Source organism: Lactuca sativa, chromosome 3 (genome assembly GCF_002870075.4).
Source record: "Lactuca sativa cultivar Salinas chromosome 3, Lsat_Salinas_v11, whole genome shotgun sequence".
Classification (NCBI taxonomy): domain Eukaryota; kingdom Viridiplantae; phylum Streptophyta; class Magnoliopsida; order Asterales; family Asteraceae; genus Lactuca; species Lactuca sativa.
In genome coordinates this window covers 312525430-312550816 of record NC_056625.2, presented here as the reverse complement: position 1 = coordinate 312550816, position 25387 = coordinate 312525430, and the positions used below count along the sequence as shown (strand labels likewise).

The 25387-nt window shown below is 43.5% G+C and overlaps 1 protein-coding gene across 1 annotated transcript; it reads right to left on the bottom strand.

The window, feature by feature from the left end:
- Positions 1 to 1576: 1576 nt before the first annotated feature.
- Positions 1577 to 25010, bottom strand: LOC128132965 (uncharacterized). The gene is made up of 3 exons (XM_052769985.1): positions 24841 to 25010; positions 21189 to 21276; positions 1577 to 1703 (listed from the first exon to the last, which is right to left on the bottom strand). The coding sequence occupies exons 1-3, from the start codon at positions 25008 to 25010 to the stop codon at positions 1641 to 1643; spliced, it is 321 nt and encodes a 106-aa protein (XP_052625945.1). The 3' UTR covers positions 1577 to 1640.
- Positions 25011 to 25387: the final 377 nt, after the last annotated feature.

Here is a 25387-nt window from a genome sequence, read left to right as displayed (position 1 = left end):
GTGCAGAAGACTGCGTTTCAGACACGTTATGGCCACTATGAGTTTGTGGTGATGCCTTTCGGGCTCACCAATGCTCCTACCGCGTTCATGGATCTCATGAACCGTGTGTTGTAACGCCCGCATTTCCAGGCTAGGCATTATCATCGATGTAATAGTCTAGGTTAACCCTTGTAACTCTTTTTGGAGTATTAATGATGAAATATTTTGTAACAACCCAAATTGTTCCGTTACATTTCCCCGTTACCGTTAACGAAATATTCCAATTTATAAAGTTCCGTTAATTAGAGGTCGTCAAAATTAATAAACATTCCATTTGTTTCCATTTAATATGTTGTTAAGTCGTGATAAAAAGAAATAAAAACACATAACACACATTTCCATTTAAATGGAAAAGTTAGTTTTTATTATTACTACCACTAGATCGGGTGCGACCAAAAGCCCCGTTTAACGGCAGTATCGGGTAAAATTTCACTGAGCCCTCTCCCACGTCACAGTTGAAATCTCTGCCAAATTGAAGTTCGTCGTCACGAACTTCCACCAATCCTTCGCTCCCAGACGGAGCTGGTTCAAGGCGAACCGTACTCTCAGATGCTCCGGACATGAACAAGTGTAGAAGCATCCCTCGATATCAGCAATCCATCTCATCGCAGCGATCGGATCCTGCGTCCCGTCAAACTCAGGTGGCTTCGTGTTGCTGAACTCCCGAAACAGCAACGAGTCACCTCCCTGAGGTCTGGCAGAGGCCACAGCTGCGGTAGCTGCAGCGGCTGCAGCCTCAGTCAACGCGGCGTACCGCTCATCAAAGGTCTCCATCAAAGTGGTCTTAATAGACCCAAACATCTCCGGAATCTCAGCCCGGATCGCTACAGCCACCTCCTCATGAATCATCTGACGAATCTCCTCGTCACTCACATTGCTCGTACTCGGTCTGTGGCGTGGTCCAACCATGATGCCTCTGAAATACAACATAGAACTATCAGAGACTCTATCGAGCATAATCGCACTCGATAACGCAACCCTACTCAGTCTCCGATACCCAGGGATTCTTACTTGGGTCGCCCACTGACCCGGTGTCTTCGGTAGTACGGGCCCAATACTACCGACCACACCGCATTAGCATTCATCCCAAGTCCTCCTCCCCAAACCCCGGATCCTGAGTACTCTATTCTTGTTATGCACTAACCACCCGCTCGCTCACAAAGCATCTCATAGCAACAGACTTCCCTAGACTAAGGCATCACAAATCAGGCCACTCTAGTCCTATCATGAATACCTAATCTTCTAGCATGCATAACAATTCATATCATATCATATCTCTTAACACATCATTGTAAGGGTATTTTGGGGATCTTTACCGTTCGGGCACTGGCTGATCGTACACACTGCTTCATTTTTGTTTACCACAAAATCCTTTATAAAAATTTTATGTCTTTGTTTTTAAAAGTTTTCCTCAAATCCTCGGTTTGAGTTCAGTTACGCCCGAAGGTGTACCCGAATCCCTCAAACCTGGGCTCTGATACCAAATTGTAACAACGAAAATTTTAAAACAAAATTTTCATTTCTAAAAATGTATTTTCATCCAAAACAAGGCATAAATATCCAACGTATCATGTCATAATACAATCATATAAATCCCAAGATCATAAATCACCCATCAGTGTGTACAGATCACGTCGGCGCCTTCCCATGGTCCTCGCTAGTACCTGAAACACATACGCAACAACTGTAAGCATAAATGCTTAGTGAGTTCCCCAAAATACAACTTACGCACATACGCCTTTCCAGGCCCTGACCTTCCGGTCCATGTGTCTCAGGGGACTTCCGTCCCTGCTGGGTAAACCTTCCGGTCCTACCCACACCAACCTTACGGTCCATATTACAACGCCTTCTGGCCCATAACATAATGCCTTCCGGCCCATATCAAGCATATCATACAGAGCACATATAACAATTAACTTATCACATATAGCACATATGTCTCATACCATATCCGACCTTCCGGTCACACAGTCAAACCCTTCCGGGTATAGTATAGTGAGAAGACTCACCTCGAGAATATCGATAGCTAGCAAATCCCGAAATCACTCGTGCTCGATCCTCCGAGCTACAATCTCCCTATATCATCATACGTCTCTTATTAACATTTTTACCACTAAGGTTGACTACCCTTTAAGTCAACACTAGTCAACTCTTGGTCAACGGTCAACTTTGACCGGACTCGGCGAGTGCACTAGGGCGACTCGGCGAGTCTAGACGTTTTCACCAATCTCTCTAGGATTCCCTTTTGACACGTCGGGTACTCCCCCTGACTCGACGAGTTCCACCTGGAAGAATCGCGGGGCCACCCCGACTCAACTCGCCGAGTCTCAAGAACAACTCGGCGAGTCCCAGTTCAACTCAGACCACCTGCCAATCCTCTCTAACTCGGCCTGACACACTGAGTCAACCTATAACTCGACTGGACCACTCACTGGGCGATCTGAGGGCAATCTTCAAGCTACTCGCCGAGTCTGATCGTCAGACTCGGCGAGTCCATGCCATGCAATCACTCAAACTTGCTTCTAAGGTCAGATCTGCTCCAACAATTCATAGATCTGGCCTTCCTAGACTGATTCATCATGTAAAGTCCTTATCTTGGTGTTCATAACACACCCCATGGCTCATAAATGGCATTTTGACCTAAGGCATAAGGATTCCAATCCAAAACCTCCATTGATTCACAAAAAGCTTGGGTAAAGGGACACTCTAGACCTCCAAGGGTCCAGATCTATGGTCTAAATCGCTTAAGGGACCAAGGGAGCACTAGATCTAGCCACAAAAGGGCTCAACAAGCCCTAAATCAATGAAAACATCAACATAGCAGAGGATAGCTCGAAGATATTACCTCAAATGTGATGTTCTGGACCCCAAACCCAACTTGTTCCATTACATTTCCCCGTTACCGTTAACGGAATATTCATGTTTATAAAGTTCCGTTAATTAGAGGTCATCAAAATTAATAAACATTCCATTTGTTTACATTTAATATGCCGTTAAGTCGTGATAAAAAGAAATAAAAACACATAACACACATTTCCATTTAAATGGAAAAGTTAGTTTTTATTATTAGGACGACTAGATCGGGTACGACCAAAAGCCCCGTTTAATGGCAGTATCGGGTAAAATTCCACTGAGCCCTGACTCGGAACCCTATATAAGGGTGAGTGGAGTCCATTGGAGACTTTTTACACTCTCTCTATACTCTCTCTCTAGACCCGTTTTCGCCCCGAATCCGCAACCAAACGCTTCCAGATTGTAAGTCCGCTTACCCTAGCTTACTCTAAACATTATGATTCGTGTTTATAGCATAGAATTGGACTTAGAACATGTGTTTACGGCCAAGGAGCATGCTTGGGCCGTAAACACTTAATAAGTGGGTTTTTAAGCAATTTAACCCCTCCAAACCAACATTGGGACTTAGATACGACCTTATGGCTTGCAAATCCGGACTTAGAACACCCTAGAGATGAATTTTGAGGAGTAAATAGGAGTTTATGGCCAAGGAATGTGCTTGGGCCGTAAACCCCTCAAACATGGGGTGTAAACTCATTTTTACATGCTTAAAAGCCATAGAACTCCACCAATAGCCTTGGAATAAATCCTAGACTCATCTAAAAATAGTTTGGGGACCTTAAGCATGTCAAACACCCTCCATTTAGGAGTTTACGGCCAAAGCTTCCCAAGAAATAGTTCCAGGGCCGTAAACTCATAAATACATGTTAAATAGTGCCCTAAATTCATACCAAGGATTAAGACATAAATTAGGGGCTTGTCCTTTGGGTTTGGATCAATTAAACTCAATAAAATGAAGGAGTAAAAGGAGTTTACAGCCCAGACATGTGTCAAGGCCGTAAACACCCTTAAACATGATCAAAACATTGATTTAATCCCCCAAAATGGCATCATACTTCATCATAAATTACTAGCAAGGCAATAAGGGCTTTAAACTTCACAAAACTCTAAGGATGAGAGTTTACGGCCGTAAACTCCCTTAGGAGTTGACCCTAGGCCGTAAACTCCAAGATAATGCCCTTAGAAGCCACAAACCTACTCATGCCTTTTTGGAAAAGTACTTAGAATAATCCCATGAACAAGCTAGAAGCCTTAAACACCCTAGAACCCTTCACCATGAGTTTATGGCCGTAAACTCATGGTGAGTAGTCCATGTGCCGTAAACTATGTAGCAAGGGTTTACTCTTGGAGAGTAAACTCCATTCCTAAGCCATACGCACCTTTAGACGCTACCCGGGACACCCAAACACTTATCCAAAGTGTTTTCCGCTCTTTTGAGCGCGTATATTTGTTTAATTAGTATTAAATATAATAATTGTATGTGAACATATGTTATCATATGTTAAAATAGGTCATTGTGTGTGTTCAAGTCCTTGTGTGACACTGAACGCCCAAACGACACTTTCGTCGGACCTACTTGCACCAGGTGAGTTCATACCCCTGAATGAACCTTTTAAATGTTTTAACATGTTTTATAGGGGGGAATACAAGTTAAACATGCCAGTTATCATATCAATCACATGTGATTGATAACCCGCATGCACAAGATTTTACCACTATACACTGTTTTACCGAGTAGGACACTATAAATGGCTTTCAAAAAGGGTTTTCACTTGTTCAAGTTCTTACTTTTATTGCTTTATCAAAGTTCCATTTTCAAACTGATTTATGAAAGATTCCCAAATATTTCTAAAGGTTTTCACACTTACTTTACCAAAGAATACAAATGCGATTTTCCTGAGTATAAAGGTTTTTCCAAGGTTTTCATGTATACTTTTACTTGTTAGTTACTACTGCTTCACTTATACTTATTTTTAAACACCTACTCAATAACGCTTTCACTTTGTGATGCGTTTATACTTGGTATTGTCTCTAGTTCGCTTATACTTGTAGTCGCTTATACTTGATAGACGCTCTTACTTCACTTATCGTCGTTTCCTCTTCGTGATACACTTACACTTGGTACACTTATACTTCACGATTCGATTATCCCACACTGTACGCTTATACTTCACGACTCGGATGTTCCACTGTACACTTATACTTCACTGTATGATACCACTTGATACACACTCAAGCGTAGTTAGATGTATGTTTGTGCTTGTATAGATGCATATAAATAATAATCGAAGGACTTAGGAAGGCTTGTCCGCCCTATTTCCTTTTCTTCGTTGAGATGTGGTCTGGTGGGATCGGATGTCCATCCGAAGGTCGTTCGATTCATTAGTTATATATTATGTACACAAGCATAGACATACGGGTTTTCTTCAGTCAATTCAGTTAAGAGTCTCTACCTCTAGGTCAACACTTACATTAGAAACCTACTACCCATTGTTTGGAAGTCATTACCCACTATTTGGGATGCATCTTCGGGACACGACCTTCTCCGTCGTCTAGTTGGTAACCAGAGTCTCCTGTAGGGAGAGCAGACATTGTGTGTATAGATCTATACGGGATTGACACCCCCGCACCCTGACTGCTAGCTACAGTCCACGGCTCACCAAGCCAAGGGGTGACAAATGTCACATTATATAGACGCTTGTAGGGCGTCTGGTACTCTAGTGTCGGTTAGTATGGTTACACTGTATGCTGGTAATTCAATTTCAGAGTCACACTATTTTGACCTTACAAGACGTATCTTTCATTTGATACTGTCTGGGGTCTGGCTCCTCTGTTTTGACCTTACAAGACGTATCTTTCATTTGATACTGTCTGGGGTCTGTCTCCTCTATTTTGACCTTACAAGACGTATCTCTCATTTGATGTTGTCTGGGGTCTGTATCCACTGTATTCACAGTATCCACTGTAATCACTGTATTCACTGTATTCACTGTTTTAGACCTTGCTAAACATATCTTTCATTTGATATTGTATGCGGTCTATATTCACTGTTTTGGACCTTACCAGCTGTACCTTTCATTTGGTACCTTCGGGGGTCTGTGTCTCTATTTGTTAGACTGAACCAGGCGTGTCGTTCGTTCGATACTCTCCTGGAGTCTATGATTCCTTTGCCTTAGTCAGCAGTCCTCACTGCTGAGGCATATGTTATTTCCCTGTTGTCTCATGCTTTCTTTAATAATCAAATTCAGTATTTTGATAATGATAGCAATTAAGGGAAAACCACTTTTTATCACATAACACTAACCAGTCTTGGTAGAAGACTGCTTTGATAAAAGAAAATATAGGATTTTCTGGAAAGAACTCTAATACATAGTAAACACTTAAACTACTACTTTATAAAGTTATTTGGATAAATGTCACTAAATACTTATGAACTCACCAGCATTTGTAAAAATGCTGATACTCGCTTTTCAAATAACTTGTATTCTCAGGTTAGCATTAGACAGGTACATTCCCGGAGCTGTTGATGAAGATAGCTTAGTACCGCGCTGTATTTATTCTATTACTTGTATTTCTTTGATGTACTAATGTAACCATGTAAAACTATTACTATTAATGCAATGTTTTGTTGTACTTTGATTACTATAATGCATGTGTTGTGATACTTGACATGACGTCATCCACCCCAGAACGTTTCCGCCGTTCCGGTTTTGGGGTGTGACATATTTGAGTATTATGTGAATTATGTGTTTATTTTATTAATTATTATAATTTAATGAATTAAGAATAAAATAAGCGTCAAAATTAAAGTATGAGATAAGCCCGATATCTTTGCATAAAGATGTAGTGGTCGAACCAAGGATTCCGAAGATATAAAGAATGTCAAAATCCGAGTTATAACGAACAAGTTATGACCTGTCGAAGTTTCGTGACAGAACCGACAACGCTGAATGACGTAAAAAGTTAAATTTACGTTAGAGCAATATTTAGCCTTAGTGATCTAAACGAAAGTCGTAGAGTTCGTTAAACCGAGAGCGTGCATAAAAAGAACGCCCAAATCTGACTTCGTATGAGGAAGTTATGATTTTTCGAAGTTTCGACTTAGCAGTATGCAGCCCGAATACTCGATTTGAGACCGAACGGTTTTTAGCCGAAACAATCTAAATGAGAATTGAAGATCTCATTAATTTTAGTGAAACGATGAAAAGATAGCCGAAAACGGACGTCGGATGAAGAAGTTATGATTTTATAACGGAATTTTCCTGTCCCGGCCTACGAAAAACAAATAATAAAAATAAAGTCAAAATTAGCCGACGGAGTCTAAACAAAAGTTGTAGAGCGTAGTCTCACCTACGCGGGGATATAAAGAACGTCGAAAACGGAGTTCGTATGACGAAGATATGAATTTTTGAAGTTTATTAAATATTTTCGATATTTAATTTATATATATATATATATATATATATATATATATATATATATATATATATATATATATATATATATATATTTATATATATATATATTCCGATATTATCTGAAGGGGGGGAGTCAGCGAGCTGATCCACATTACGCCCAGCGTAATGTAAATTTACGCGTAATTGGGTTTCCAGCCCCCTATAAAAGGGTGTCGAGGGCAGCCGATTCTTTTGCTCATTTCTTCCCTTTCTCTCGTGTTTTTGTATCGTTTTTCGTTCAAGAATTATCCCGAAGCCCCGGTATCATTCCCGAGCCCCGAAGCAAGTCCCGAGGTCTCGAAAGATCCCGAGAAGTAAGATTCCCGAGCCGAAGCTCTGCCAGCGAGAAGCCCGGTTTTTGTGAAGATCTTCCAGATCTACCGAACAATACTACTTCTATAAGTCGTAGTGTTGTCCGATCATCTTCTGATCAAGTGAGTGTGTCGTTACTTTCTTCTAACGCATAATTATGAAGTATTTTATATAAAATACGTGTTATATGTATATTTTGTTGTTATATGTGTGAATGTATATTCACTTTCTTCTATCTCATAGATCTGATTTATTCTCTATGAAATATGTGTTATGTGTGTGTGCCTCATATGTTATGTGGAATATGTATTGATTAAACATGCTATACTGGTTTTAAACTATGTATAAAAATATATATTTTTATCTACTAATATGTTGGGTAGAACATGGGTAGATAGTTGACGTGTGATAAATAGATGAGAGGCCTCGATGTTGTTTTTGATTTAGTCATCTAGCGGAGTTTAGATAACGACCACAGACTTTTCTAGACAGTCATGTGGAACGCTAGCAGGTTCGCCACCTGTAGGTGTTCATTCACTGTACTCCATCCCCCTCATAGTTGCCTTATTTGACATATATTGTCGGGAAACCCCCGAATGCATGTGTTGTCGCCCCGACGAAATATTCTAAGACTAGGTCCCTTGTGTTAGTTGTTTTAGGGACGTAAAGTGAGAATAACGGGAATGGGTAATTGGGTTATTGTTGGTTGGTGGAATTAAATATAATTATTTATTGTGGGTTGAAAACCCTATATGCTCACCAGGCTCCCAAGCTTGACCCACTCAGTTTATTTGTATTACAGGAAGTGGCGCAAGGGCATAAGATGGATGAATCATCAAGTTGTTTTGTTTACAAGTCGTATATGTATTTATTTGTTGAATGACTTGTAATGTTATCGTTTATGCTTTATGGTCTGTATCGGAACATGACATCCCGAGTTTTGATTATATGATGAAAATACATTTCTTTATGAAATGCTTTGGTAAATATTATTTTATCACGTTTTGTTTTTGGGAACAAATTCCGCAACTCTTTCAAATCAAAAGGATTTACTCTGAAATTATTTTAAAAGCATAAATGAAAATCGGTCTTTTCTGGCCGAGATTTTGGGGATGTCACACGTATGTAGACCGATGTTAGACAGGTCTGTGATAGTATTTATTGATTATATTTTGGTTTATTCCAAGACGCGAGAGCAGCATGAGGAGCATCTGCGGGAGGTTCTGGAGACTTTTAGGAGGGAGAACTTGTATGCTAAGTTCTCCAAGTGTGAGTTCTGGTTGCGCGAGGTGCATTTTCTTGGGCACCTTGTCAACCAAAACGGGATTTCGGTAGATCCGGCCAAAGTGAAGGCCGTTATGAGTTGGGAGGTTCCGAGATCTCCATTTGAGATTCGGAGCTTTCTGGGATTGGCAGGCTACTATCGGAGATTCATTCTGGACTTCTCGAAGATAGCAGTTCCACTCACCCGACTGACTAAGAAGTCGGTGGTGTATCGCTGGGGGCCTGAGCAGTAGGCCACGTTCGAGGCACTGAGACAGAGATTGTGCGAGGCACCAATCTTAGCCCTGCCAGAGGGCATGGAGGGTTTTGTTGTGTACTGCGATGCATCCATCGCAGGTTTGGGCGCGGTATTGATGCAGAGAGGACATGTCATCGCCTACACGTCAAGGTAGCTGAAGCTTCACGAGGCGAACTACCCGACACATGATTTGGAGTTGGGGGCTGTTGTATTCGCCCTCAATATTTGGCGTCATTACCTCTATGGGGTCCGTTGTACGATTTACACGGACCACAAGAGTTTGAGGTATCTCATGGACCAGCCAAACCTGAATATGAGGCAGCGTCGGTGGCTTGATGTGGTAAAAGATTATGATTGTAAGATCCTCTAGCATCCGGGGAAGGCCAATGTCGTGGCTGATGCGCTTAGCCGCAAGGCAGCGCCGATCAGGGATATCTGTCTGAGGATGACAGTGGTGACTCCGCTTCTGGAGCGGATCCGGGAGGCTCAGCAAGAGGCTATGAAGGAGGAACATCGGAAAAGTGAGCGGATTGTGGGGCATATTTCCTCCTTCAACTATGGTAGCCGAGGGTTGTTGACTCTTCACCGTAGGGTGTGGGTCCCTTATCATGGAGGCGTGCGCCAGGTCCTGATGGAGGAGGCACACAAATCCCGGTTCTCCATCCATCCTGAGGCGACGAAGATGTATAGGGATCTTCGTCTGGAGTATTGGTGGCCCTGCATGAAGCGGGATGTGGCATGGTACGTGGAGCGGTGTTTGACCTACAGGAAAGTCAAGGCCGAGCATCAGAGACCACACGACAGGATGCAGCCATTGGATATTCCATTGTGGAAGTGGGAAGACATCACGATGGATTTTATCACCAAGCTTCCCAGGACCGCGCGAGGAGTAGATTCGATCTGGGTCATCGTCGATCGATTGACCAAGAGCGCCCACTTTATCCCCATTCAGGAGAGCATTTCGGCCGAGAGATTGGCCGAAATCTATATCAGGGAGGTGGTGGCGCGGCACGGAGTGCCGGTCTCGGTGATTTCGGATAGGGATGTGCGGTTCATTTCCAGATTTTGGAAGAAATTCCACGACGAGTTGGGTACTCGTCTGCATTTCAGCACCACATTTTACCCGCAGACGGATGGCCAGAGTGAGCGGACCATCCAGACTTTGGAGGACATGCTGCGGGCATATGTTTTAGACTTCGAAGGTAGCTGGGATACCTACCTTCCGTTTGCGGAGTTCTCGTATAATAATAGCTATCATGCGAGTATCGACCGTCCTCCCTTCGAGATGTATGGGAGGAGGTGCAGGACCTCGATATGTTGGGGCGAGGTTGGCCAGAGGGTCATGGGGAGCACCGAAGTAGTGCTCAAGACGACATAGAAGATTAAGCAGGTCCGGAGCATACTTCAAACTGCTCAGAGTCGGCAGAAAAGTTATGCCGATAGACGTCGATCAGACCTGGAGTTCCAGGTAGGGGATATGGTTCTCCTAAAGGTGTCGCCTTGGAAGGGCGTCATCCGATTCAGGAAATGGGGCAAGTTGGGTCCCAGGTATATTGGACCGTTTAGGGTTGTAGCCCGGGTGGGCAAGGTGGCATACCGGCCGGATCTGCCAGCCGAACACAGTCAGATCCACAACACTTTCCATGTCTCCCAGTTGTGGAAGTGCTTGGTGGACGACTCAGCAGTGGTACACTTGGAGGACATTCAGGTTGATGACAGCCTGAATTACATTGAGCGGCCTGTAGCGATCCCCGACTGGAAGTCGAAGGATCTGAGGAACAAGAGGTTTGAGCTGGTAAAGGTGCAATGGCAGCACCGGAAGGGCTCGGAATGGACATGGGAGCCGATGGATGGGATGATGGAGCATTACCCAGAGCTGTTCCAGGATCGAGCAACAGACTTCGGGGACGAAGTCTAAAATAAGTAGGGGAGATTTGTAGCACCTGGTTCTTGGTACGTATTATGTTATTAAATCTTTAATTATTTTGCAATTTTGGTCTTGGACTCGGCGAGTTAAAGGACCAACTCGCCGAGTAGAAGCAGGATGAGGCGCGGAGTTTAAGTCATGGACTCGTCGAGTCGGGTCCCGGACTCGGCGAGTAGCTGCTTTTTGGACTAAAACCCTAATCCAGGGGTTTGCACCCTATTTAAACAACCTTATGCAGCCTCCATTCCCCCTTTATGCTCCCAAACACTTCTCATCGAAACCCTAGCCGTTTGTGCTTTGTTGAGGCCATTTTTGGTGTTCTTGTGTGATAATATAGCTTGGAAGGAAGAAAGGAGCTTGGAACTTGAGTGGGGGACAGTAGATCCAGGGAGTTTGCTTCATCTTCAGCAACTTCAAGGTATAATGCCCCTGTCTTGACTCATCTATGTGTTTATTCATCTTTAACTTGGGATTTCTTTGGATTGCTAAGTCATATTTCGATATTGGGAGTGTGGGATGGGTTTTGACTTCAGATCTGGGCCTTAAGAGGGGTTTCACGGCATAAAGGTGCCAACTTTAGGGCCATGAAAGCCCCATGCACATTGTAGGACACTTTATGTGGATTTTTGAGCTAAAAACCCCATGCATGTGCATCAAGTTTGGAACTTTACGTATGAAGTGGACATTAGGAGGCCAGATCTATGGTTTTGGTGTGTTAGATCTCATTTAAATCAACTGTATGGAATTGGTCAAGACCGGACTCGGAGAGTGCATTCTTGGACTCGGCGAGTCCAAGGCAATCTCCTTAAAACTCGACGAGTTGTTCATCAACTCGGCGAGTCAAATGAGTTTTCATGGGGCATTCGGATGAGAGAAGAACTCGTCGAGTTGACGACCCAACTCGACGAGTAGGGTCGCGGATGAGGACGAGTAGAGAGTGAGGGACTCGGCGAGTTGTTGTCCCAACTCGGCGAGTCGGGTCAACTGGAAGTTGACTTTGACTTTGACTTGACTTGGTTGGGGGTAAAATGGTCATTTTACCCTAAGAGTATAGAAATCAGTTTCTAACTGAGTGTTTGTGGGGTTTGTAGCCGAAGGATTTCCGGAGCAGCAGCGGACGGAGGTTTCCCGCACTGATTATCAGCAGCTACCTGTACGAGGTGAGTTACCTTCCAGTAGGGTGGGTCTAAGGCCATAATGCCGACCCACCAATGAGGAGTATTTAGAAGATGATTGTCTTTGTGATAATTGTCTTGGTCTGGTATGTGTTTGGTTATGAGTTACATCTGTATGATATTTTACGTGCATGATAGGGGTAGTTTCCCTGATAGTGGTCCTTAGGACCAAGGGGTAGGTCAGTACTTGGATATGCCTGACTGTATGCTTATATCTTGTTATTGTATGATAGTGGTAAGGGGTGGATTTGTCCCTAGTTACTGGTTGAAAGATACCGATGATGATTACCGGTTGAAAGATACCGATGATGATTACTAGTTGAAAGATATCGATCGTAATGCATGGTATGTGGTATGTTGGGGGAACTCACTAAGCTTTGTGCTTACGGTTTCAGTTTTTGGTTTCAGGTACCTCTTTGTCTAAGGGGAAAGAGCCAGAGGCGTAGCATGGAATCACACACACACACACATCGGATTTTCCGCATGGCGTTTTCGGGGATTGTACTCTGATATGATATATGTTTATGTTGTGGGTTTCAAACATGATACTTGATTTCATGAGATGAAGTGTTTATACAATATTTTCTAGTGAATATTTTATGAGTTAGTTAATTAAAAATGAAATTTTTGGACTTGAATTTTGGGACGTTACAAGAAGGCTTGGAGGAGAAGGAGATTGGAGCAAGTAGAGTGTGGGAATCAACACTTATCTCAGTTATCATCTTCTAGAGGTACCCAAATCGCCATTTTTCCTTGTAGATCTCTTGTATTGGTTGAGTTTAGGGTTTTTGTTGAATATTAAGTTGGTAAGATGAGCTATGGGCTAGATCTGAGGTTGTAACTTCAGATCTGGACCCTCGGATTCTAGAAGCATAAAGTTATAGTTTTGGTCATGATTGAGGTCCCTCCTAAGCATGAAGCTCCATTAAGAACTTAAAATAGGCATTTAGAGCCTCTATAGCCATGCATGCACGTAAAGTTTGCAACTTTACTTGATAAGCATGTCATAGAAGCTTGGATCTGTGATTTGGAGCCGTTGCATGGCTCAAAACAAGTATGTATGGAAAAAGGACTGAATGGACTCGACGAGTCACATGAAGATGGCCGCGAACTCAATGAGTTGGATGAACAACTCGATGAGTCTGATGAAGATTGCCACATACTCGACGAGTTGAAGAACAACTCGGCGAGTCGGATGAGTTTTCTCCAGGATATGTATGCGTAGGTATCCGTCTAGTTGCAAGGAGGAAACTTGATGGGTGGCATTAAAGTTTGATCGAAAATCGAAGGAACTTGACGAGTCACCCCGATGACTCGGCGAGTTGGAATGTGCTTCAAGGAACTCAGCGAGTAGCCGAGGGTACTCAGCGAGTTGAGGTCAACATGGACTGTTGACCTTGACTAAGGACTTTGACTTTGAACAGGGGTTGACTAGTGGGTTATGGAGTACCCTGTATGGTTAAGGACTTATGAGTATGTTGTACTATGATAATAGGTGGTGGAGCCTGTGTCAAGTGATCCGAGAGTTGGAGTTTACCTTTCGAGTCGACATCTGCGAGGTGAGTTATCCTCACTATATCGATAGGGTCTACGGCACCAAGGCCGACCCTTTAGTTGTTATTGTTATGGTATGCTACATGTGGTTATGATTTGTTAGATCGGAATCAGGGTAGACAGTATGTTATGCTCTTATGATCCGTAGGGATTGGTATGTTAGTGACCTGCTAGGTTGGTGCTCTAGTTACGAGAGAATTCTATGATTGATGATTAGTGAGATAGATATGTTTTCTGTTTGTGTATGCCAATATATGATAGTTATGTACACATGGTTAGTTGTTTGTTGGTTGGGTTGAGGCGGTCCTGCTTCGTGCTGAAGGCTAACATACCTATGAGCAGTCCAGGGAACCTGTAGGCCCACGTGGCAGACCATTCATGCCGAAGGCTCGGGATAGATCCAGATAGACTGTAGGCCCTATAGGGCGGTCCAGTCAGGCTGATGGCCTAGTATGCATGTTGATTGATTGATTATTACTAATATGGTATTGTCAGTGTGGTATTAGTTTTTTGGGGGTAGCTCACTAAGCCCTCGGGCTTATAGTTTTCAGTTTATTGTTTCAGGTACTTCAGGAGATCATGGCAAGGCGAAGGTGTGACTGTACCGCTCGTCATCCTTATGATATGATTTTGGGACACTCTGATGGATAATGATTTGAAAACATTTTTGTAAACAAATGCTATTTGATTTTTATTTATGATTGAAAAAGTTTAAATTTGGCATAAAATTTATGGGTGTTACAAGTTGGTATCAGAGCCTTGGTTTGAGTGAATTGGGGAAAACACACGTATGAACCCAGTCTCAAATCAAGGAGATTTTTTTTTGGAAAGTAAGTTTTAAAATGGTTTCAAAATAAAGGATGGAGGGTGCAAAGGGTACGATCAGCCGGAGCCTGTAAGTAAACCCCAAAATTCCATACAGTTATTTGATATTATGATATGTTAGAACAGCATGCTAGTGCTAGGCTAGGGATCTTTAGGAATCGCATGATAGATTTGCCTGATTATATGATGCCTATTAGCCTAGGGTTTCTTGTATGTGGAATTGACATCATAATTGTAGATGTTTAGTGTATGAATCATGGTTGTGCATAATAAAGACCTTATAGCCTGAGAATGTTGATTCGGCCTTCGGGTAGGACTGGATATTGGAAAGTCTATTGGGTCCAGCGTTATGTGCAGCTAGCATGCACTAGCGCTGCAGGGAATGATGGGAGTTTCATGGATGTGTGAGTCATGAGAAGTGGTGAGACTAGATGCAAGATAGTTGATATTCCTCTAGAAGTGAGGGTTGAGCGCATTTCTATGTTGATGATATTGTTAGGGCATTGTGGTGATACATGAGACAAATATAGGTAGGTGTGGAAGGTAGTATGGGCCCGTACTACTGAAAGCACAAGACCTATACGCGTAGCAAGGAAATCACAACCCATAGGGTTTGTGGGTTTTGGTCTCCCGACATTATGTTATTTATCTGATGACTTGTATATATATTTCAGTATGGTGGTGACGAGACGTGTTGCTTCTGGATCTGGATTAGGATCAGGATCGGGGTCGGGGTCGGAAGACGGAGGGTTGGAGGTGCCGGTAGCACCTGAGCTCATGGTGCAGATAAGGACCCAGGAGTTGGATGCCAGGATCCGGGAGATTATACACGACGAGATTGTTGCAGCGTTCCGAGCGCAGCTGCGAGAGATGTTTGGGTCGATTAAGATCGCGATGGTCGAGTACTTTGATGAGCGATATGCAGCTCTAGCAGAGACAGTTGTCGATGTAGCCACTTCGACTGTAGCTGCGGCAGGGGTTGGAGGAGGAGCCAGCAGGGCTTTCTAGTACCGGGACTTTGATAACACGAAGCCCCCGAAGTTTGATGGTACACAGGATGCGATTAGGGCTATAAGGTGGTTATCTGACGTGGAGGGCTGTTTCTTAACGTGCTCATGTCATGCTGACCAGAAGGTCAGGTGTGCCCTAAAACTGCTGAGGCTTGGGGCAAAGTACTGGTTGAGGTTGAAGACTGGGTCGCATACTGATGATCAACGGGCTGCTATTAGTTAGGATCAGTTCAAGGATATGTTCCGCAGCCGCTACGTTCCACGCGTTGAGCGGGAGCAGCTTGCTCAGGAGTTTTTGACATTGAGACAGGATGAGGAGTCTGTGATGGAGATTACCCGTATGTTCATGGAGAGGGATATGTATTGTCCAGAGTTTGCTTCAGAGCAGTCTTAGATGACTCGTTATCTGAGTATGCTCAATACTGATATTCGACAGTTTGTGTCTACATAGCGATGTGATACCCTCCTGGATCTTCAGGAAGCCGCAAGGCGGTGTGAGTTGGAGATAGAGCTACAGTTGAAGGAGCGGTGTCAGGCACCGACACAGTCTCAACCGGTGCCTAAGCGGTCTAAGACCGCTGATACTCGTTCTGGGAGTCAGCAGAGCCGCACTTGTGGATAGTGTGGCAGGGGTCATTCGAGAGTTTGTCGAGCAGGAGGTGGGTGCCACAAATGTGGAAAGTAGGGGCATTATGACAGGGACTACCGTCAGTCTGCCCCTCCAGTAGATATGAGGATTTGTTACCATTGTCATCAGGTTGGTCATGTGAAGACCAACTATCCGCAGCTCGCCGCCAAGCCGGCGTAGGGTCCCGTGCCAGCTACTGTGAGGATCGGAGATGGGAGGCCAGTCACGGTGGAGCCTATGAAGGCTCAGGGTCGTGCCTTCCAACTCACGGCCGAGGAGGCCAAGGCAGCACCGGAAGTGGTTGCTGGTACGTTTATGTTCTCTGTCTCAGTTATTGTATTTGTGATATGCTTATTGGTTGTACCTGTGATTAGGTATGTTTTTAGTGAATACTTTGCCTGCTCTGGTATTATTTGACTTGGGGACGAGTCGGTCATTCGTATCTCAGACTTTCAGTAGAGGTTTTAGTGTGCCGATAGATGAGCTTGAGTGCCCGTTGCGAGTTTCGATCGCCAACGTGCATGGGGTTTCTGCTTCTTTGGTCTACCGGGGATGTGAGTTGGAGATTTTTGGGATGCCCTTCCCGATAGATCCCATGGGGGAAGTGTGCGTACTCGTAGGGATGGATTGGCTCAGTCAATTTGGCGCCATGATCAACTGTGAAGGGAAACGAGTGGTAGTTCGAACCCCAAGTAAGGGAGAACTGGTGGTATATGGCGAGGGCACCAGGATGGGATCAGGGTTTTGTTCGGCGGCCAGGGCTCGACAGTATATACAGCATGGGTGTGCCAGTTATTTAGCGTACATGGTGGATACGCGGGTTAGGGATCAACCCTCAGTTTCGGAGGTCCCTGTAGTTAGAGAGTTTGCTGACGTGTTTCCAGAGGAGTTACCCGGAGTGCCTCCGGAGAGACAGGTTGAGTTTAGGATTGATCTAGTGCCGGGTGCGGCCCTTATCGCTAAGGTGTCGTACCGACTGGCACCGCCAGAGATGCAGGATTTGTCCTCTCGGTTACAGGAACTGCTGGGTAAGCAGTTTATTCGTCCGAGTAGTTCGCCTTGGGGAGCACTGATCCTTTTCGTCAGGAAGAATGACAGTTCGCACAGGATGTGCATTGACTATAGGGATCTGAACAAGTCAACTGTAGGGTGCATCTTCGTTTTCCAAGATTGATTTGAGGTCAGGATATCACCAGGTCTGGTGAGGGAGGAAGACGTAGAGCAGACCGCTTTTCGGACTCGTTATGAACCGAGTAAGCAAACTGATGCTCGATCGCTCGATCATTGTGTTCATAGATGATATTTTGGTGTATTCCAAGACCCGAGAGCAACACGAGGGGCATCTCAGGGAGCTGCTGGAGGTCCTACGGCGAGAACGACTATATGCCAAGTTCTCGAAGTGTGAGTTTTGGTTACGAGAGGTCCAGTTCCTCAGACATCTCGTTAACCAGGAGGGGATTTTGGTCGATCCGGCCAAGGTGGAGGCGGTTATGCAGTGGGAGACTCCGAAATCTCCCTCAGACGTCAGGATTTTCTTGGGCTTAGCAGGGTACTACCGAAGATTTATTCGAGACTTCTCCAAGATCGTAGTACCCCTCACTCGTCTTACGAGGAAGGGGGTGGATTTCCGGTGGGGCCCTGAGCAGCAGAGGGCATTTGAGACCCTTCAGCGATGTTTATGCAAGGCGCTGGTGTTGACACTCCCCGAGGGAGTTGAGGATTTTGTGGTATTTTGTGATGCATCCATCACAGGCTTGGGGGCATTCCTCATGCAGAGGAGACGAGTGATAGCCTATGCGTCGAGGCAGTTGAAGCCGCATGAGACGAGATACCCCACACACGACCTTGAGTTGGGAGCGGTGGTCTTCGCTCTCAAGATTTGGAGGCATTATCTGTACGGGGTCCGTTGCTCGATATACACGGACCACAAGATTTTGAGACACATCATGGACCAGCCGGACCTGAACATGAGGCAGCGCAGGTGGCTGGATGTGGTTAAGGACTATGATTGTGAGATCCTTTACCATCCTGGTAAAGCGAATATGGTTGCGGATGCTCTGAGCCGCAAGTCAGCTGGGTCCTCTACCCCAGCCAGGTGTATGAGGATAGCGGTGGATTCCCCGTTGGTGGATTTCCGATCCTTCTTACTTCCTAATAGTCCACTGTCGATAATCTGAGCTTACCAATGCTAACAATCAATTACCAATCGAACCTTAAGATTGGCCTATCCTCTAAAATCTCAAACAGTACTCCTGAATTATGGTCCAGTCTGACACCCCAATCCACCTGTCATGCTGCCCATTAGAGACCTTAATTCTTAATCTGGCTGACGAATCCTCGTCGTCACTTCCAATCCTGCAGCACCACCGAATTCTAACTTCGCTGGAGAACTATTGCTCTAATCCTGATCGAGGATCCTCCAAACAATACTCCTACACAGATCTCAACAAAGATCCAGAATGATAACGGTACATGCGGAACCCGCTCCGCAAGGTACGTCCCTCTGTGGGTTCATCAAGGACCTTTTGGCATGCAGGATGGCATATATGATCCTTGATAACCCAGAAAATAGAAGAAAACTGACACGAGGTCTGACTTATCCAAACTCACTCACAATTCCAAAGCGATGCGTACTCCCAACATCCATCTAGCAGCAGTAGAAGATGACATAGCCGCAACATCTGGAGGGATACAGATCACCTTCAGCTGACATGATTAACCCTGCCACACTTATAGCATCCTAAACCCTTGGAGTGACAAACTCCCTTGTGCATTTTCCCGTACGTGCAGTACTGACTCCGGCCCTGCTGGCCTTTCACATGAGGATCATAAGTCATGGATCTCTTCCTGGGACCCTCTACTATATGCACCTGGCACGAACCTTTCTTCCCATGGTGCTCCAAATCGATCTCGCATCTACAACTCTTGGAAATCATATCCTTCAGGGTCTGACACCCTATCACACTCACTAGCTCACTTGCCAATGGCTAAGTTGCAACAACTGCAACTTCCTCTGTCCCCAAACCAGGTTACAAACTCCTCCCATAAGCTTCTTAGATTCTCCAAGACTCTCACCGATTCAAGTATGGATCATGTGCTTTCAGCAGTACGGGCCCAATACTACCTTCCACACCTATCCATACTTTCCTCAGCAATCCTCTCGAATCCTCCAAGTCACTTCCTCAAACTGGTACACCCAGTCTCACTAAACCTCACTACTAACCCACTGAGACATATCCTAGGCTCTCATAGGTTCCCGAACTCACCCAGTCCTCAGCTGCTGAAAGATTCCTAGTAATGTCAACTAGCAATTTCATGAATATAGCTAGCTCACATTACTAAGAGTCCCACAAAGCACAGAGCAAGCCACAATCAGACAATGGAAAATCTAACCATCATACTCCAATCAAACCATTCTATCCTCTACTCAGAAGTTTGTACATGCAATTCAAAGGTTCATACAATCATACATAACCTAAACATGTTATCCTATCACTGACTGATCAGTACTAGCATGCAAGTCTACAAGCACATAAAATAGGCATATAAGGCAGCCTCCCTAGATCCTTAGCCCTAATCTAGCATGCAGTTCTGATAATCATATCATATCACAACATAACATGTATGAGTATCTTAGGGAAAACTTACTTGAGCTCGACTGATTGCACGCATCACACACCTTGTTCTTTTCAAAGTTCTGTTTCTTTCTCAAATTCTTTTCACTTCTTTTTATAAAAGGGTTTTACCTTGGAAAATTTTCACACCAAGTCCTTAGTTTGAGTTCAGACACACCCGGGAGTGTGCCCGAATCCCTCAAACCAAGGCTCTGATACCAACTTGTAACATCCCAAAAATACAGGCCAAAAATTTTGTTTTAATTAAGTTATTACATAACACCATTAATATAAAAACATTCATATTAATATCTCAGGTCAAAGCCAAAGTGTCAATAATCAAAACATAGTATCATAAAACTGTATCAGAGTGTAATCCCAAAGATCTCGTGTGCGAAAATCATGGTGTGATGCGCTGCAATCGAGCCGACTCCCTTCCTTTGAAAACAAAGTACCTGAAACCAAAACTAAAAACCATAAGCACGAAGCTTAGTGAGTTCCCCCATCATACCACATACCACATAATGCCTATCCCTCGGTATCTTTCAACCGGTATCTGTCTGGCATAACTGGGAGTTGGACTCCCCTTCGGTATCTTTCAACCGGTACTCGGGAACTAACCTTCCTTTCGGTATCTTTCAATTGGTAACCGGGAGCTGACCCCCCCTTCGGTATCTTTCAACCGGTATCCAGGAACTGACCTCCCCTTCGGTATCTTTCAACCGGTATCCAGGAACTAACCTCCCCTTCGGTATCATTCAACCGGTAACCGGGAGCTAACCTCCCCTTGGGTATCTTTCAACTGGTATCCGGAGACTATTTCACCCCATATCACTATCACATAATAACAGGTCATATACATATTGGTACCATGATAACATAACATAAACATACTGAATCACATAATGGCATATCATAACCATATTTGTCACATAATATCATATCATAAACATACTGCTCACATAATGGCATATCATAATCATACAGGTCACATAATAACATATCATAAACATACTGCTAGGCATGCATAGGTTATGTCCACCCCTTCGGTATCTTTCAACCGGTAACCGTCTTCGGTATCTTTCAACTGGTAACTGGGGACTATTGCACCCCTACTATTACTAACACATATCTTATAGCATCCCAACACAATAAGCATATCAATTAATGGCAACCAGATAATTATCACAAAGACAATCATCTCAAACATAATCACCTATTGGTGGGCCGACATTGGTGCCTTAGACCCACCCCTACTAGAAGGTAACTCACCTCACACTGCTGAAGTCCGGCAGACTCAACCCCACATTGTTGAAGTCCCGCAGACTCAACCTCAACTGCTAGATGATAGATTCCTGAACTGTCAACACCAAAATAACACCCAATTAATAATTGGGTTCCAATACATAATCATAAGTACATACTTTGGATAATTAAGACATTACCCCAAAGTTGGCTTTATGCAAGCCCAAGGCCCAATCCATAGGCCCAAAAGTCAACTATGAGTCAAAGCCCATCATATGGCCCAATTTTATAAATTGGGCCCAAACCCTTACAAGGTCTTACCATAAGGCCCAACCATTTAGTCCAGTTCAACATTCAACATTCTAATGGCCCAATAACACATAATCATAAAGGCCCAAACTATGGCCCATCTATGGCCCAATTTTCCAAATTGGGCCCAACTCCTCATATGGGCCTTACCACAAGCCCATTAATTATTCTAGTCCATTTGCTTGATCTTGGATGGCCCATTAATAACCCAATCATCAAGGCCCAAATGAAAGGTCTAATAATAAATCCAAGTGAAATTAGGGTTTCACATAAAATGATGATTAGGGTTAAGTTTCCTACTTAACCCATTAAGGACTTAATCCTCTAAAGACTTAATCCATTGAGTCCATTATTGCTTAGATTAATCTTGCCAATGATTATTATTTATTATTCCACGTTATTAATAATTCCCGTGTGTTCCGATTAAATTCCCCAAAATTAGGGTTTTGATGCATTAGGGTTTTCCAAACCCTAATTAGGGTTTCCAACCCAAATACTAGCCCATTTATTACTTTTTTGGGTTTTTAGGTCATTTAGGGATTTATTGGGCCTATTAAGGTCTCTTTGGGTCAATTAGGGTCCATTAGACCCATTAGGGTTTCCTTAAGCCCATTGATCACATACTTGGGCTTTTATGTCCATTAAGCCTCATTGGGCCCATTAGGGTTTCAGTACCTTGTCCAAACATCCCTAACTAGCAATCCCAACACAACTAAGCACACCGCTACCCGACACAGTGGCCGATGGCGGCAAGAGGCGACAGCCACCACCATACGGTGGTGGTTTGATTTTTCCTTTTCATTATTTCGTGATGGTTACAGTTTACAATGCTAACTCTCAAAATAAACACACACTAACAAAATAAACACACACAGCCACCCTATGGTGGCCGGTGGTGGCCTTTCTCATAATTTCTGGCCAAAATAAAGTCACACACTACAATCGAAACACACACACCCACACGTTCCTGCTTGCAAAGTGAATCCAACACCCACCTGTGGTGGGTGGCGACGACAACAGCACCCAAAACGGCGGTAGAGGCGGTGGTTGCTGCAACGAACCGGAGAAGAGGAAGCTTTCGTGACGTCACAGCCACGTTCCAGCTCTTTCCGGCTTCTCCCGACGTCCTCATCGTTCCTTTCGTCGCTTCACGTTTTTCACCGGTGATGGCCTTTTCCTCCTGATGGCAAGAGCTGGCCGGGTGCATCCCAATTGTGACGAGCCCTTAGTGACGGCACCAGCGGTCGTAAACCGTTGTGTAGCTGCGTGAGGACACGGAGGAAGCGATAACATCAACCACAACAAACACAACCTCCGAGCATCACGATTGGAAGCCGACTCCCCCCTCCTCTTCGTCAGCGGTGAGACGACGATGGCGCTCCTGGTGGTCTTCGGCTTCGACTACGGCGGTGGCGACCTCAACGGAGGTGGTGGAGTTGCGTCGGAGATCATGAGAGTGGAGGTGGCGGCTAGAGATCTCCGATGATAGCGGCTGCACCCTCTTAGCTAGGGTGAGGGTTTGGTGTGACATATATACCCGCCTCCACACCAAACTTGTTACCATAATGGCAAGACTGACCCCTCCCCATGACATTTTCTTTCAAAATAAGGCCGTATTTGACAAAGCAGCCCCCCAGCATCCAAAATCCTTTCACAATCAGTCCATAAGTTATCATTTGAACCCCACCATCTAAAACCCTTTACAAATTAGGTAGGCAATTTACCAAACAGTTCCCCAATGCCTTAATTATAACATATTCAGCCCCTCCACCTCACTTCTTTTAAAAAAAATCTCGGTAATTACCACAGAGCCCCTGTCTTCATAAATATTTATAAAATGAGTCCCAAACTCATGCTTTTAACCCCCGACTTCTAAAAATGTGGCAATTAACTCCTCGAACCCAACACCCTGCATATATATCTATTTATTTTAGGCTACCATTCGTTCATTAATTTATTTATTTAACTAATAAATAAACGAGTGTTACAAGTTTGTGCTTTGATATATTACTCTTATAATGCGTATGTACATATCTCCTTGTTTTCTCTTTGATTTTTGTGTTATGTTCGAAATATATTTTATTACCTTTCAAACCATTATTAAATTCCAATAAAATTATATTGGTAAAGTTCTATTTCTTACCTATCCAAAAATATAATGATCACATTCTAATGATTTTTGGTTGATTTTATATTGATTATACAAGTTAGCAACTTTAAGTTGTCACTTTCTCTACCACTCAAAACTCTTGGAATAAATTGTACTAATTCACTAGGAATTTCTTCAAGCCCTTAATATGGAGGAAACTAGACATCCATATATAATTACAATATTTGGAATTTTGGCATTTCGAGTTTTAATAAATTTATTATGATTTTTAGAAGACAATGCATGAAATTTGTGACAGCACAGACCAGTCTGAGAAGATTGACTATTTTACCCATCAAGGAGTTGGAATCAGGAAAAGTGATTCAAATTTTGAAGAAAGTAGACACACTAAGCTTTCCATAAAACTGTCTCATTGTTTTTTGGTATTCTAATTGCCTTGTACAAATTTTAGAAGTTAAAGGTCAGAATCGAAAAGATTAATCATAATAGCTTTTAAGTGATCACATTTGATGTCTCATTAAGAAATTAATGGTTAAGCTTTAGTCTTAGCACTTTATACATAATAATTGGTTACATATGATGTTTCCAAAGTGTATTAATCATCTTTACTCAAAATTCTTAATGCATGACTTAATGGAGTATAAAATTAGGGCTTACCCATGAATTATAAACTTTTACATATTTTAGGGTTAAGCTTCCATCTTAACCCTTTAAGCTCTTTATGGCATCTAGAACTCAATATGGGGCCTTATACAGAACCAGCATTTATTGGTGGTCTGATGGTGGTGTTTTGATTGGTGGTCCGATGGTGGTGTTTTGACGGTCAATGGTGGTCAAACCACCATAAACAAAAGTATGCTGTTATTATTGGTTTGCCATAAAAAAAGACAAGTTATAAGATTTCTTGTTTTTTTTAGTCTAGGGATTTCCATTAACAACTAACCCACAGGCCACAGCCACCTACCCATGGTGGTTTATGGTGGCAGGAGGTGTCACACACCGGCGACAGGAGGCTGCCGGTGGTGGCTTTATGGTGGTTCACGGTGGCGACAAAAGAAAAACCATACATAACACACACACGAAACACTGAAAAAGGAATTACTTATGGACTTTCACATCAACACACACGCACACAACCACAAGCACCTAGTGGTGGTGGGTGGCGGTGAAGAGAAAACACGCCAGCAGCCTAGGCTACCGGCCATGGCGACGATGGTGTTTCTTGAGAAAAAAAAAGCGAAAAGAAGGAGAAAGGCATACCTCAGGCTGGACGAAGATGGCACGAGCTTCTCCCCCTTCCTCCTCCTTCGATGGTAGCTAAACTTCAACAGACAACAGCCCTCCTTCACCTCGTCGCAACTCGTTCTTGGCCGCCAAAAACGAACGAAACAAAGACTAGGCTGATTAAGGTTAGAATTTGGAGGGTACATGAGCTAATAGGACCAATCGGCCCCAAGAAGAGAGCCCAAACAGAATCCCGTCGTTGTTGTGGGGATATTAGCAAAATTTTCACTTTTTTCCCCACACTTTTTCATAATAACAATTTCTACCCCTAAAATAAAACTCTTGACAAAGGCAGCTTTAAATCTTGACCCCACACTTTTTCATAATAACACTTTTTCGTTTTATTCACTGCTATAATTCTTTAGATTTTTATTTTTATTTTTTAATCCCAATTAAAGTTATTCATTTTAATTAATACTTGGTTCTTGAATTACCAAATGAGAATTAGATCGTTACATGGATAAACCCATAAAGCTTTTTGATACTAAAAAAATGAATTCTTATAAGGAAATGTTTAGAGTAC